The sequence below is a fragment of the Juglans microcarpa x Juglans regia genome, chromosome 2D, assembly GCF_004785595.1.
Source record: "Juglans microcarpa x Juglans regia isolate MS1-56 chromosome 2D, Jm3101_v1.0, whole genome shotgun sequence".
NCBI classification, from domain to species: domain Eukaryota; kingdom Viridiplantae; phylum Streptophyta; class Magnoliopsida; order Fagales; family Juglandaceae; genus Juglans; species Juglans microcarpa x Juglans regia.
The window spans coordinates 9,881,080-9,894,492 of NC_054596.1; the positions used below are offsets into that span (position 1 = coordinate 9,881,080).

General features: G+C 35.6%; 1 protein-coding gene across 3 annotated transcripts; it reads right to left on the bottom strand.

Moving 5' to 3' along the window:
- Positions 1–1,755: 1,755 nt before the first annotated feature.
- On the bottom strand, positions 1,756–7,669 carry LOC121248678 (WAT1-related protein At5g07050-like). 3 transcript variants are annotated; one of them, XM_041147217.1, is made up of 8 exons: positions 7,546–7,669; positions 7,247–7,364; positions 6,686–6,748; positions 6,429–6,545; positions 5,792–6,032; positions 2,451–2,609; positions 2,205–2,356; positions 1,756–2,122 (listed from the first exon to the last, which is right to left on the bottom strand). In XM_041147217.1, exons 2-8 carry the CDS (start codon positions 7,324–7,326, stop codon positions 1,990–1,992), a joined length of 945 nt encoding a protein of 314 aa, XP_041003151.1. In that variant the 5' UTR covers positions 7,327–7,364; positions 7,546–7,669; the 3' UTR covers positions 1,756–1,989. The 3 variants fall into 3 exon arrangements, with proteins under 3 accessions (XP_041003151.1, XP_041003150.1, XP_041003149.1); XM_041147216.1 differs by having other exon boundaries at positions 7,434–7,560; XM_041147215.1 differs by lacking the exon at positions 7,546–7,669 and having other exon boundaries at positions 7,247–7,539.
- Between the last annotated feature and the right edge of the window lie 5,744 nt (positions 7,670–13,413).

The window sequence follows — 13,413 nt, forward strand, 5'->3', positions numbered from 1 at the left end:
ATCATTGCAGCTCTGGTAGTATATATAGTGGAGGAAACATGAAAGTAAAAACTATTCTTTCAACTCCTTAAATAAAATTAGTGGACAAGAAAGAGAACCAAATTAATATATATATATATATATATATATATATATATATATATTTCCCTAATTAGATTTACGGTGGATCATGATCCTTCGGAGCCGGCATGCATGATATTTTTCATAATCTGCCTGATCTTGCCCCTGGGCCATCGATCGAATATCTTTCTTCTTTTCTTGATCTAGTGCTTGTCCAATCGTTTGTCATTTTTCAATCTTCTTGCTCTGAATCTTCTAACTTTATCCCTTTTTTCTAAATAATTCATCCCTTTTTTCTAGATTACTTTTGACTCGCAAAAGTTCTTTATATCTCTACCTACGTACGTAATTTCTTTCTTTTTCTTTCAGCGTTAGAAAATAAATAATTGAGCACATATTAATTAAGATGAGATCGAGACCTGGCGGCCATAACTTTCCTTTTCTGAATTTTGGAGTGCACGCAATTCGTAGAGAGACACACACATATATATATATATATATATAATCTAGATTACTTTGTCAATTATATACCTATGTGAATCTTCTGGACCACATTACATTCTGAATGAGAGGTACATATATATATATATAATATAGTTTATATGTTTATATATCTCCAAATTTTATGATGGAATTTGGACACGAACTTTGAGAAGATCACGATCAAGAAAACTTAATTTGTTCATTATTTAAGTGAATGTCGTAACCATATTTCCCAATCTATAGGCCCAACATCTGTTTTTTCATTAACCAATAAAAAAATAAAGATAGTACTTTCCCTCAAAGCCCAACGTACACGTACACTCAGTCCCTTTCAACCGATTAAACACCACCCAGGAATCCGACTCAACCTCCACGTTCATGACATTGAGTTGCATATATACAGACCACAGAGTACTGCATTATCTCCTTGACAGCATTTCTTGCGGATACCCTGGTTTAAATTAAGTTTTAACAATGTTAGATATAGGTTTCGTTTGTTTTTATAGATGAGATAAATGAATTAGAATTTGAAATATTGTTAGAATATATTTTTTAATATTATTTTTATTTTAAGATTTGAAAAAGTTGAATTGTTTATTTTATTTTGTGTGAGAATTTAAAAAAGTTGTAATGATAAAGTGAGATGAGATGAGATGTTTCCTGAAAACAAACGAGGCCATAGTTTTAATTTGTGTAAGTTCAGTATATTTTATTTGAAATATAGTGGGGTTTATATCAATTTTTTTTAATGGGTTTCAAATTTGTTCCATTTTTTTTAAAAAAAATTACACCAAACTTACGTATTCTAAGATTTAAACTTACCTATCCTAAGACAGCACAAATCATTTTCTTTAAAATTTAGATTTGGACTCCTTTCAAAATTAGTGTATGTTTCAAAATTGGCGTGAAGAAGGCTTGAGGAAAATCCAGCGCTGGATATGTAATTAAGTTGCCCAAAGCAGATGCAACAGCTGGTGAACAAGTGTATTCCAGTCCTGCGTAATACGGTGTACGTCCTCCCAAACACAGCACTAAATTGAAAAGTGAGTAATTAATCAAGGAATTAAGCTAAATGCACTCAATTCACTTTTATCGGTCCTATTCACTTATATATATACCCATCAAATATATAAACGAATTAGCGAGATCATGTTAGAAATCATACATTATGCAAATTCAATTTTGAGATCAATCTTAACCTATGTGGCAAGGTTGTTCATACACGACAAGCTGGGAGGTTATAAGGGTCAAAATAAACACTTGACGTACATAAAATTATGTGTCATGCATGTATTAACTCAGCATCATTCACGTAATTAATGACGTAACTCGATCCGTCCGCATGCAGGTAGGACATTCAAGAGTGAAAAGTTACACGATCTTAATGAACAAATAGAAGTTAAGTTTCTAATAGGAAACCACCATGCATTTAAAATATATCCAACTCTATTGCTTTGCTTCCTTAATTTCAATAACTTCTTCAGATACGGTTTGCTGGGACAGCTTCTCGGCTTTCTCTTTTTCTTTTCCCCATAGAGTGGCATACAGACCAAGAACTATCAATGAAGCTCCAATAATACTGAAATGCAAGTAGAAAATGCCACAATAAATCCATTTGGTAGACCAAAAGCTAGCAATTATTAATCTATCCACGTACATACCTTCCCATATATAAAGCATCTCCTAAAATGAGCAGTCCCATAATGGCTACAATTATTGTGGCCAATGGTCTAAAAGCTGTCATGAAGACTGGACCCTTCTTTCTTACTACCAACGTTTGAACATAAATGGTAATTCCAAATATCACAATCCCCTGCCAAAAAAACAAAAAAAAAGGTCAAAAAATTTAGATTTTCAAGAATAATATATATAAAGATGAAGACATGGGGTGGCATATAGAAGCATACGCTATAGATGGGAGCAAGAAGGGTGATGTTCCATGACAACTTCCATGAGGAAGCTTTATGATCCAGAATTTCAGTCATGATTGTGGAGAGAATAGCACCCGATAAGCAAGTTAATGATGTGAGAGTTATTGGTGCCTGATACATTTTGATTGTAATTGTCTGCAATAATCACGTCATCATGTCAATTATCATGCACTCTGTTCCTTTCTATATATATAGGAGCTAATAATCTAAATATTCAGACAAAGAGAGGCCTGATCTACTTCATTTGTGATTAAACTGAACATGAATTTATGGAAATCTAAAACAGAGAATGCCAAGGATCAGGCCAATCCTCTTCATAATTCCATTACCTATCTAATGAGGTCGAGAGAAGTTGACCCAAAGAGTAATGCTACTATACCTCCTAATTTATATCCATTACGTCCTCTTGATAATGTGGTGCCATGTAACTTACTAAAAAATTTAAAACACAAACATAAAAGAGTAGAGAGAATCTAGGATTTTAGTCTTCATCTTTTTGTATTTTCAGATACCATTTTGTCTTGAATATATATTTTTAAAAATTTAAAAATTCTTTTAATAAGCTGAGTAACATCACATTGCAGTGCCACATCAAATAAGCAAAGTGAGTGATATAAATTAGGGGCATAGTCGCATACTCTTGACCCAAATCCACAACACTAGAATTCTAAATCAAAATCTTTGAATTTTGCTTTGACTTTATATAAAAAATTGACAACTTTATGATATAACTAAAAGGGATCCAACTGCAGCTCATAAATCGATCAATGTTGGTCAGTTTTGGATTAGAAATGCCAAAACAATCCGACTTTCAAGAAATTAAACTACACATCCCCTGGTAGTACTTATAATTAGGGGTGCTACTCACACCCTTGAAGAAGAGAGCTCTTGTCCAGCCCCCCACTCCCGCTGGAGGTAATTTGGGCACCCAAACCCTAGCATTGCCCCCGTGGGCTGGTGCCCCCGTCCAAATGCCAGGGGCGGTGGCCCACATGGCCGTCTGCCCACAGATCCAAAACCAAAACTACAAAAACAATAATAAAAAAAAAACCAAAACCAACCGGAAAAAAAAAACCAACATATCCATCATCCAATAGTTAGAAATACAAATAAAGAAAAGTAAACATTAAAAAGAATTGCAACTTTTTGTTCCAGCAAGACCACGGCGTTGTCGTGGGTCAGAGCAAAGAACCACTGCTAAAAATGGACGTGGGTCTCATGGGTGATTGAGACACCATGTCTCACAATCACAAGCTTCAACCTTCAAGAAGAAAAAGTGGAAGAGAAGTGGAGGAGAAGAAAAGGGGACCGGAGAGAATGGCGGAGGGAGACAGAGAGAGAGAGAGAGAGAGAGAGAGAGAGAGAGAGAGAGAGAGAGAGAGAGAGAGAGAGAGAGAGAGAAGGGAGAAAGGAGATTTCTACAAAAAATTTAGTTTTTTTTTTCTTTATATAGCACTCAGCCAAACATCAAAATGACGTCGTTTTATTAAAGAAAAAATATATATATATGTATGTATGTGTGCGTGCGCGTGTGCGTGTGTTTGAGAACGGACGGGGCCTAATGCGGGTGAGCTAGGGTCTAGCTCGGGCCCCATCCCTGCATGTCTTCTGAGTTGCGGGCGGAGGCCTGCACCTTGGCATCTGACGGCCGGGCGTGCTTGACTGCCCAAATGGGGGCCAGCTGGTGGGGGCGAGAGGGCAGATGGGTGGCGAGAGCCCTACAACCCACCCCACTTATAATCTATAACCATCTGGCCCAATAATTCTAAGGTTGAGATATTAATAATTTTTATTGGGCCTAAATTATATTTAATGACCATATTGGATAAGCTAATGAGCGATAAATTATTGAGATTGATTAGGAGTTTTAATTAGGTTCAATAACTAGGTTAAATCTCATTTATTATTTATTGAATGAGTTAGACTCATTTTAAAATTTAAAGATCGGCCATTAGAAGTTTATTTCAATTTAAAATCATCACTGATTGAAGTACCCTATGCAATATTAGTCATTGCCAATTCTACATTGAATAAACTATTAGATCATATTTTTAAATTCAAATTATCTTCTTAGATGATTACAACTAAGTGTTCAGTAGATTAGTATCACTACATGTATTAACCGAGTCCAACTCAAACTGGTTGTCACCCTCACCCAATCTTTCTATAAATATTTCCCTTCTGCGTGTTATTTTGAAAAAACCATAAACCTCCAATCCAACACCGTGATCAATTTTGTGTCGAAAATTTTAGGGAGCAACATTATAAAGTAAGTAGCTTGATCATAAATTAGGATTAACACATGTTAGCTAGTTATATGTATTATTATTAAAGCCAATTTTTTGGAAGCCAGTGTTGAAGTACCACTCATGTCATGATATTTGCAAACACGTCATTCATCATGTTTCATTCTACATATTATATTTATGTATGTATTATGCATCTTATGTATCTCATATTGCATAAGATACAAACTTTCAGAAGATCAAGTGTAAGATAAGTTCAGAACAGTTAATCAGATGGCCATTCACGTTGCATAATTCATTTATGGGTGGATGTGCAAGCCACGGAACTAAGCGTGGTCCACCATAGTATGCTAGAATATTATTAGCGGCTCTCCTGGTGACCGTGTGATGTGGGGTCGGTGTACAACCTTGCATATAGGGTTAAGTGTGTGGCCATCAAAATAAGTATGATAAGTCAGATAATTTAAGATAAGTTACGCATGGCATAAATATATGTATGAATGATCATGATTTTAAGTTCTTAGAATGAAATATTTTATGAAAAACTTTATGTTAAGTATGTTTACGTTATGATGAGTTTTTTTACTGAATCATTGACTAATTTTAGTTTGTTTCATGTTTTTAAACCACTCCGTGTTAGAATATTTACGAGGGTAGAATTGCAGGGCGACACTTAGTCCTAGGAAGCGTGGCAGTGACCTAGATGATGTACAAAGATTTGAAGTTATGATTTTTATGTTACAAACTTTGAGAAATTTTAATAAATATTTCCACGCACTCTCATTTACGATTTCAGTATTTTAATTCAAAGCAATTGATCTATTTATTATGAGAAATCTTTGTACTTGGCACTCATATCAGAAAACAAAAACAAATATATTTTTAAATCAGGTTTAGTACTATAAGTAGCATGCCGGTTTCTCTGAAAATTTTTAAAAGTGATTTTATTCTTAAATCTGAGGAACGGGTTGTGTTATAATCAATTATAATCATGTTACCTGTGGATCATGATTTGGAGTATTATAATCGATACTAATGGCTTATATTAAGCATTGGGTTAAGGGATCTCACCTGTAAGATGTAGAATGCTGACAATGAAATGAATGAAACCACAAGTATCAAGGAGCCCTTAATTAAATCCTTGCCTAAAAGTAATCTGGCTCCAGTGGTAGGTTGATTCGAGCGCTGAGAATGAAAAGAAATCACAGCGGGACCCTTGTACAAGGTCATCAGTGTTGCTCCTCCAAAGGCAATGATCGTTCCCAATATCTTGGCTTGAGAACCACGCTTTGAAATCTCTAATTTCTCCATCCTAGACAAGCGAAATATTAAATATAACAAGTAGTTTTTCAATAATTTAGTGTCACGTTAAAAGATAACAAGAAGATGATAAATAAAAATTTTCAGATTGAATATAGATTATTAAGACCAAAAAAAAAAAAAAAAAAAGCCACTAGGAGACAGTAGTGCGATTACGGAGGTTCGGCCTCCTCATGGTGGCCCCATGCAAGCCACTCATAGGTTGCTAACTTGCTAGTGAGGGATCCACCGCGAGGTGTGCAATAAGATGGCTTTCTTCTATATATTCTTTTATTATTATATGTTGTTATTTACTATTTATATACATTTATTGTTATTTATTTATGATATGTTTTATTATTTTTGTTGTTTGTTAATTTTTGGCACTTGCTATTATTTTTCCTCGTACCTGCACAGAACGGCCAGGATAAAGGTGATCGATGGAATTAAGTTGACCAACGCAGATGCAAAAGTTGGTGTAGTGTATTCCAGTCCTGCCAAAAACAGCGTCCTCGAAAGCACAGTTCTAAATTTGAAAGTAAGAGAAAAATCAAGGAATTAGCAGAAACTTTAAATTGTTATGCCAACTTGAAAAAACTAGAAAACAGGCTCCTGCAGATATGGAGCAGGGCAGACCATGATCCATTCATCTCGCATACAACTTACCCCAGGAGACCCAAGAAGAAGACATTTCTTAAGATTGCTACGCTTAGTTTGCTGTTATTGTTCCTGCAAGGGATCGAGTGTACAATAGTTAGTTTTTTTTTTTTTTTTTTTTTGGTGTAAGGGAGGACGGCACCTACATACTTTTAATCACGCTCACTTATGGTGAAGGAAAACCGTTCGCAACAAAGGACAAAGCTATACAAAAAAACACCCAACAAACCAAAACAACCTCCACTCCGAAGACATGACAACCTCGCTCACACTAAACACGCCTAATATAGGGAAAACCAAGCTTATCTATAGGTAACATCCTTCTAAGATTGGTAGGAATATCTTGAGAAAGCCATTTCTGAGTGCAGCCCCTCGCTCCCAATCTTGCTAAATAATCCGCCTGTGCATTCCCTTCCCGTTATATATGCGTGACTTGAGCGTATAATGGTTAGTTAAACTTGATGAAACGAAAAAGATTTTCTCCTTCTCCTTTGGTGAGCGCGGAAGAAGTTGACAGAACAGATTGGAAGAATGCGAAAACAAGAGAAGATGAGAAAGAAAAATGGTAACCTTTCGAAGATAAATGCGAAAAAAGCAGTAGCTAGAGTTCCAAAAATTTGTCCATAGGCAACAAGCACATAACGATTCATGCCTTTGTCCAGAGCGACCTTTGAGACTATGTTGTATCCTGCAAAGCAAACATTAGAGAATATGCAATACATATATTGTCTCAACTCTTCACACGCCTCTCCCTTACTGCTTGATCTTCTTCCATCTCTCACACTGCTCTCTTGATCCTGCTCTTCCATTTTGATCCTTTCCCACCAAAGTATGACTGATCAGCAATCTCGAAAGCTCTTGACACTTACCAAAATGAACCACAATGGTACTTGCTGGACTCCACTCATGAAAAGGATCTGGATACCTGTAAATTAATAATTGGCTGCTTACACACTGTTATTCATTTTTGCACCTAAACGCAGAATAAATTTGTCTGCAATTCGGACGGGAATTGTAAAAAGTCTCCAAATCACTTAAAACCAGCCCGCTTGTGCCTTCTGACGATCAAGTGATTAGTGGAATACATCATCTTTGTCTCGATTACTAGATGAAAGCATTGGTTCCACTGGCCGGAAAAAGTAATCAAGTTTTTTTTTTTTTTTTTTGAGGATAGAACAAACTCCAATATTCAATCATAACAGGATATTGCAACTTTAACTTGAGACATACAGAATACAAACAAACTACTACTTTTAACAAGGTTTTTAATTTCATTTCGTATCGGCCGGAACAACCAAAATATGTCGTACCGGCTGGGTAGCCGGTATAGAGAAGGGTCGAGTTTCATACTAGTCGGAATTTCGGCCATATTGGCCTATACCGGCAGATATTTTAGATTTCAGCCTTTACTTTTTTTTTTCTTTCATTTCTTCCTCATTTTTTGACTCCCAATTCATATAGACTATTTATAACTTATATATATTTATATATAATTTATTCATATATAGACAATTATTTTGGAATAAAATTTATATATATAATTTAATCATATATAGACTATTCCGAAACGGTACCGGTACCGAAATATCTCATTTCAATGCCTCGACCTAAATGTTATTCAAAACATTTGCTTTTAAGGCTCTCCAATATATAAATTTCTTTGTGATTGATATGGTCTAGTCCATTGTTGTAACTTTCTACAAACAAACTGTTTGAGATGACACTCTGTCCTAAGACAGATTTAACAAACTCCACATTTTGTCTTAAGATAAAATTAGACAACCCACACTCTCTCTAAGACGAAGTAGATGACACACTTTTTGGACAAGAATCTAAGAGACTATGTGTATTTTTTTTAACCTAAAGCAAAGGAAATAACAGAAAATGTAAAAGATACATGAGAAAATAGCGAATTACAACTTGGAAAGCTGTAGATCCGCATTTTCAACCTTAGAGGAAATAAAAAATGCAAACACTAAGATTGTGGTGACGCGTGACCCTGGAAGTACGGTGGAATGTCAAATGTGAAGAAATCGGTGGCCTTGGTCCTAGAAAAGCCGTGCTCGATAGAGCTCACCTTGCGGTGGCGTGTGGCTGACGTGCTGCTCTATTCGACGAAACTCTTCGTCCATAGGAAGAATTGGCGCATTGGGAATCTTGCGATGGAGTGCGTGGTGGTTGCTTGGCTCCGGAGAACAATATATTTGGATTTCGCTCTATTGTGAAAGAAAAAACAAACAAAACTAGAAAAATAAAAGAAAAACTAAAGAGAAGATGGAGGAGGGATGAGGGAGGAAGGGAGGAGGGAAGGAGGAGCCAAAGCTCCAACCCCCATCCTCTAGTCTGAGATTTTTGAGCGGGGCGGCTGTTGAGAGAAGGGAAAACTCTCCCTAGAAAACGAAAAAAACCCCAAAAAAAGTAATTAAGCCTAAGTGTAGTACTTTTTGGTTAAAATAATTATAATATTTTTTCAAAATGAAAAATTCTAAAATGTGACATTAAGATTATATTCTATGCCATATATATATATGTATATATATATCTAAAAATAACTTAATTTAACAAATAAATTCGACTCTAAAGTGGTTGAATTATAATTGTTTGGGAAAGATATAATTAATCTGGCGGACGGGGATTAGGGCAGTGGGGGTGGGGCCCTGTTGCCCACCCCTACTTTAGACAAGCCAGGCATACCAAAAGCATATCATGGGCTCTCACACAAGAATCTAATTCATTCCGTTCAACTACCTTATTTATGTGGAGTGGATCCAATTGTACGGTATCTGAAAGCGCTTTACCTTCTTGCCTGTCAGATTCTCAAAGCCTTCTCAAGTGTTTGAATTCATCAAACACATCACTCACTGCTTCAAAAAAACAAGTCCAGTCTTTTTTCAAAATGGTCACCAAACAACATGAATAAGAATAGGGCACCACCTTGCACAAGATGTACCCCAAAGATTAGAACAAATAAACTATAGTAAACTTGATTCTACACTGCTTCACAAAGATACAATGCTAACACAAAAAGAAATCAAGCTTCCCTGTATTTTGATATTACAAAAGTGAAAAGTTGCCTACTCACAAATGACCACGCTCGTTCACCTATATGGCCCAATCACATGTGCCATAAACGAGTAATATCTGAATCTGGAACGTCTGAAGATAACCTTGCAGCTGCATCAATCATTGTCTCACCAAATAGAAAGTAAAGACCATCAATCTTATTTCATTTCATTACAATCGAAGAGCCCTTGTAGACTCTAATGACTCCACCTTCAGTTGTATATTGATAACCAAATGAGTCAAGAGTATCCAAAGATATAAGATTTTTCTTCAAAGATGGAATATGTCTAATGTTAGACAAATTTCTAACGATTCCATCATACATCTTAATCTTGATCGAACCAATCCCAACAATCTCACAAGCCCTATCATTCCTAACCAAAACGGAATCACCATTTATTGATTCATAGGTAGTGAACAATTTCTTCTGGGACACATATGGAATGTGCAAGCTGAGTCTATAACCCACTTGTCACCAAAACGACTACTAGAGTTGCTAATTGCTAGGACAACATCAAAGTTTTAGTATTCTCAACAACACTAACAACATTAGATGAAATTGTACCTTCCTTCTTGTTCTTCAATCTTGGACATTCATTCCTATAATGAAAAAAATTGTGGCAATAGTGACATTTAACCTTTTTTTTTGTGTCAAATCTAGATTTGCCACTAGAATTACTCCCACCCTGATCCTAACCTCTTCCATTAGAGGAACATTTCACAAACAAGCTATTGGCTTGATCATCCGTGCCTTGTACACTCAACTTTGTTATCAACTCCTTAGAATTCAAAGCAGATTTTACATCCGCCAAGAAGATGGTATCTCAACCATATAATATCGAGTTCACAAAGTTATTAAACGTCATACACAACAAACACAACAAAATTAAAGCTTGATCTTCCTCGTCAAGTTTAATATCAATGTTCCTTATATTCATAATGATTTTGTTAAATTCATCTAGATGATAAAAAATATGAGTACCTTCCTTCATTCAGAGAGTGTACAATCGTTGCTTCAAATGCAAATGGTCGGTGAGTGACTTCTTCAAATACAAACTCTCCAATTTCCTCCAAAGACTCGCGGTCGTCTCTTCGTCGTCCACTTAGCGCAAAACACCATCAGAAAAAGATAACAAAATCGCACTATGCACTTTATCTTCCTTTTTCTTTGTTGATGTAGAAGGTTCATCTGCCACCTTCTCCTTCAAGATTTTCGCCAACCCTTGTTATCGCAACAAGACCCTCATCTTGATGCGCCACAAGCTGAAATTGTTTTGACTATTGAACTTCTCTACATCAAATTTTACTGAAGCCATCTCTCAAGAAAAAAGACCTTCCACAAAGCTTGCCACTCTGATACCAGTTTGTTAGGATTAACTTGATATCTAGAGACGACTTTGAAATAAATTAGCAGAAGCAAATAACAAAAATTCGACAATCATACAAAGAATACCAAGATTTGAGTGGTTCGGCTTGAACAATAGTTTACGTCCATTGCAGAGTCGATCTCAAGAAATCTACTATCACAAAGATGGAGTGCAAGAGAGCAATCACAAATCACTCATCAAGCCCAATACACCCAATGAGCTCTCAAAATCTCACAAAAGGAGTTCTTTCTTTTTCTATCCACAACTCTCACTTTTTCTCTTTACAAAAATATGTTTATATATAAAACGATGCAGAAACTAGGTTTTCTGAACATTCGGTTGAACAAAATGTCAACGGATGTCGAGCAAACAATCTGTTTAAAGTTCGCTTGAGTCAAGGTCAAGCCATATTTCGCTCAAGTAAAGATTGAGCTAGGGTCGAGGAACAATCAAGCCAAGTCTCTGGAATGATATTTTCAACGGGAAATCAAACTACCATTCCAACACTACTGCTCCTTGATCTCCACTTCGTCTTCTTCCTTAACAAATAAAACTTAAGTTTCTAATAGGAAACCACCATTTAAATACCTAACTCTATTGTTTTACTTAATTTCAGTAACTTCTTCAGATACGGTTTGTTGGAACAACTTTTATGCTTTCTCCTTTTCTTTTTCCCATGGAGTGGCGTACAGACCAAAAACTATATATCAATGTAGCTCCAATAATACTGGAATGCAAGTAGAAAATACCATAATAAATCCATTTGGTAGACCAAAAGCTAGCGATTATTAATCTATCAATGTACATACCTTCCCATATATAAAGCATCTCCTAAAAGCTATCAACCTAAATAATTGATCACTTTCTCAATATTACTTTTGACTTGCAAAAGATCTTTATATCTCTATGTACATAATTTCTTTCTTTTATAATTTTTTTCTTTACATAATTTCTTTCTTTTATAATTTTTTTCTTTCTCTTTTAGTATTAGAAAATGGGTGGCTCTACAGTCACCGTTGAGAGCTCCAGCAGGGGCTCTCTCTAGTGCATTTCATGTAAGTTTTTTTTTTTTTTTTACTTTTTTTTTTCACATGTATTTTTTAACACTTTTAAATATTTTTAAAAAAATTCACAACATGATTAAAAAATACTTCCTTATATAATCATTAAGTAAAAAAAAATCTCATCGACAACCTAACGAGAGGACTAGCATTTTCCGTTAGAAAATAAATAATTGAGCACATAATTAAGATGATATCGAGACTTGGCCATAACTTTCCTTTTCTGAATTATGGAGTGTACGCAATTCGGAGAGAGACACATAATCTAGAGTACTCTATGTCAATTATACACCTGTGTGAATCTTTTGGACCACATTACATTCTGCATGAGGAATGGTGCATATAATATATAGTTTATATGTTTATATATCTCCAAATTTTATGATCGAATTTGGACATGAACTTTGAGAAGATAATGATCTGAAAACTTAATTTGTTCATTATTTAAGTGAATTAATGTCGTTACCATATTGTTTTGGAATGTATTTAATTCGCACGCTCAGTCGGGTCTCCTCAGACAACCGGGAGGTTGGCTCCCTCTCCTGCACAAACACAAATTCAGAGGAGGTTCGGGGGTGGTCTGGGGACCCTTCGATGTCTAAGTAAATTTTTTTTAATGGTGTTGCCAATGGAATTTTAACATTGTTTTCTTTTTGGAGCGCTTCCACCTGCGCAATCAACCTTTTCACGAACTCGTCATTCTCTGTTAGACGCGCGCCCATGGTTCCTGATGAGACCTCTAGGCCTCGGGTTGTTTGAGAATGAGTTGCTGCCAGTATACAAAGCACACGTTAAAGCCTCGTTTGGTTACACAATTCAGATGAGATAAGATGAGATGTTTTGTTAAAAGTTGAATAAAAGATTGTTATAATATTATTTTTATTTTGGGACTTGAAAAAGTTGAATGATTTATTATATTTTGTGTGGGAGTTTGAAAAAATTGTAATGATTATATGAGATGAGATGAGATAGTTTGGTTTTGTGTAACCAAACCAGCAAGTTGATAGGAAATAGATCCCATAGACGATGCCATTGTTTTGGACGTGTTTCACACGCTCAGCCGGGTCTCCTTGAACAATCGAGGGTTGGCTTTGTAATGCTCCATTCCTGGAGGTCCGAAGAGTTAGCTGTTTTTACCCAAAATTATCTCTCAAAACACAATTATATATACTTCAAAGACTGCACAAAATATTACCTTATTTGCTTAACACAATTATATATGTTCCTCCACATGGACACCAAAGAA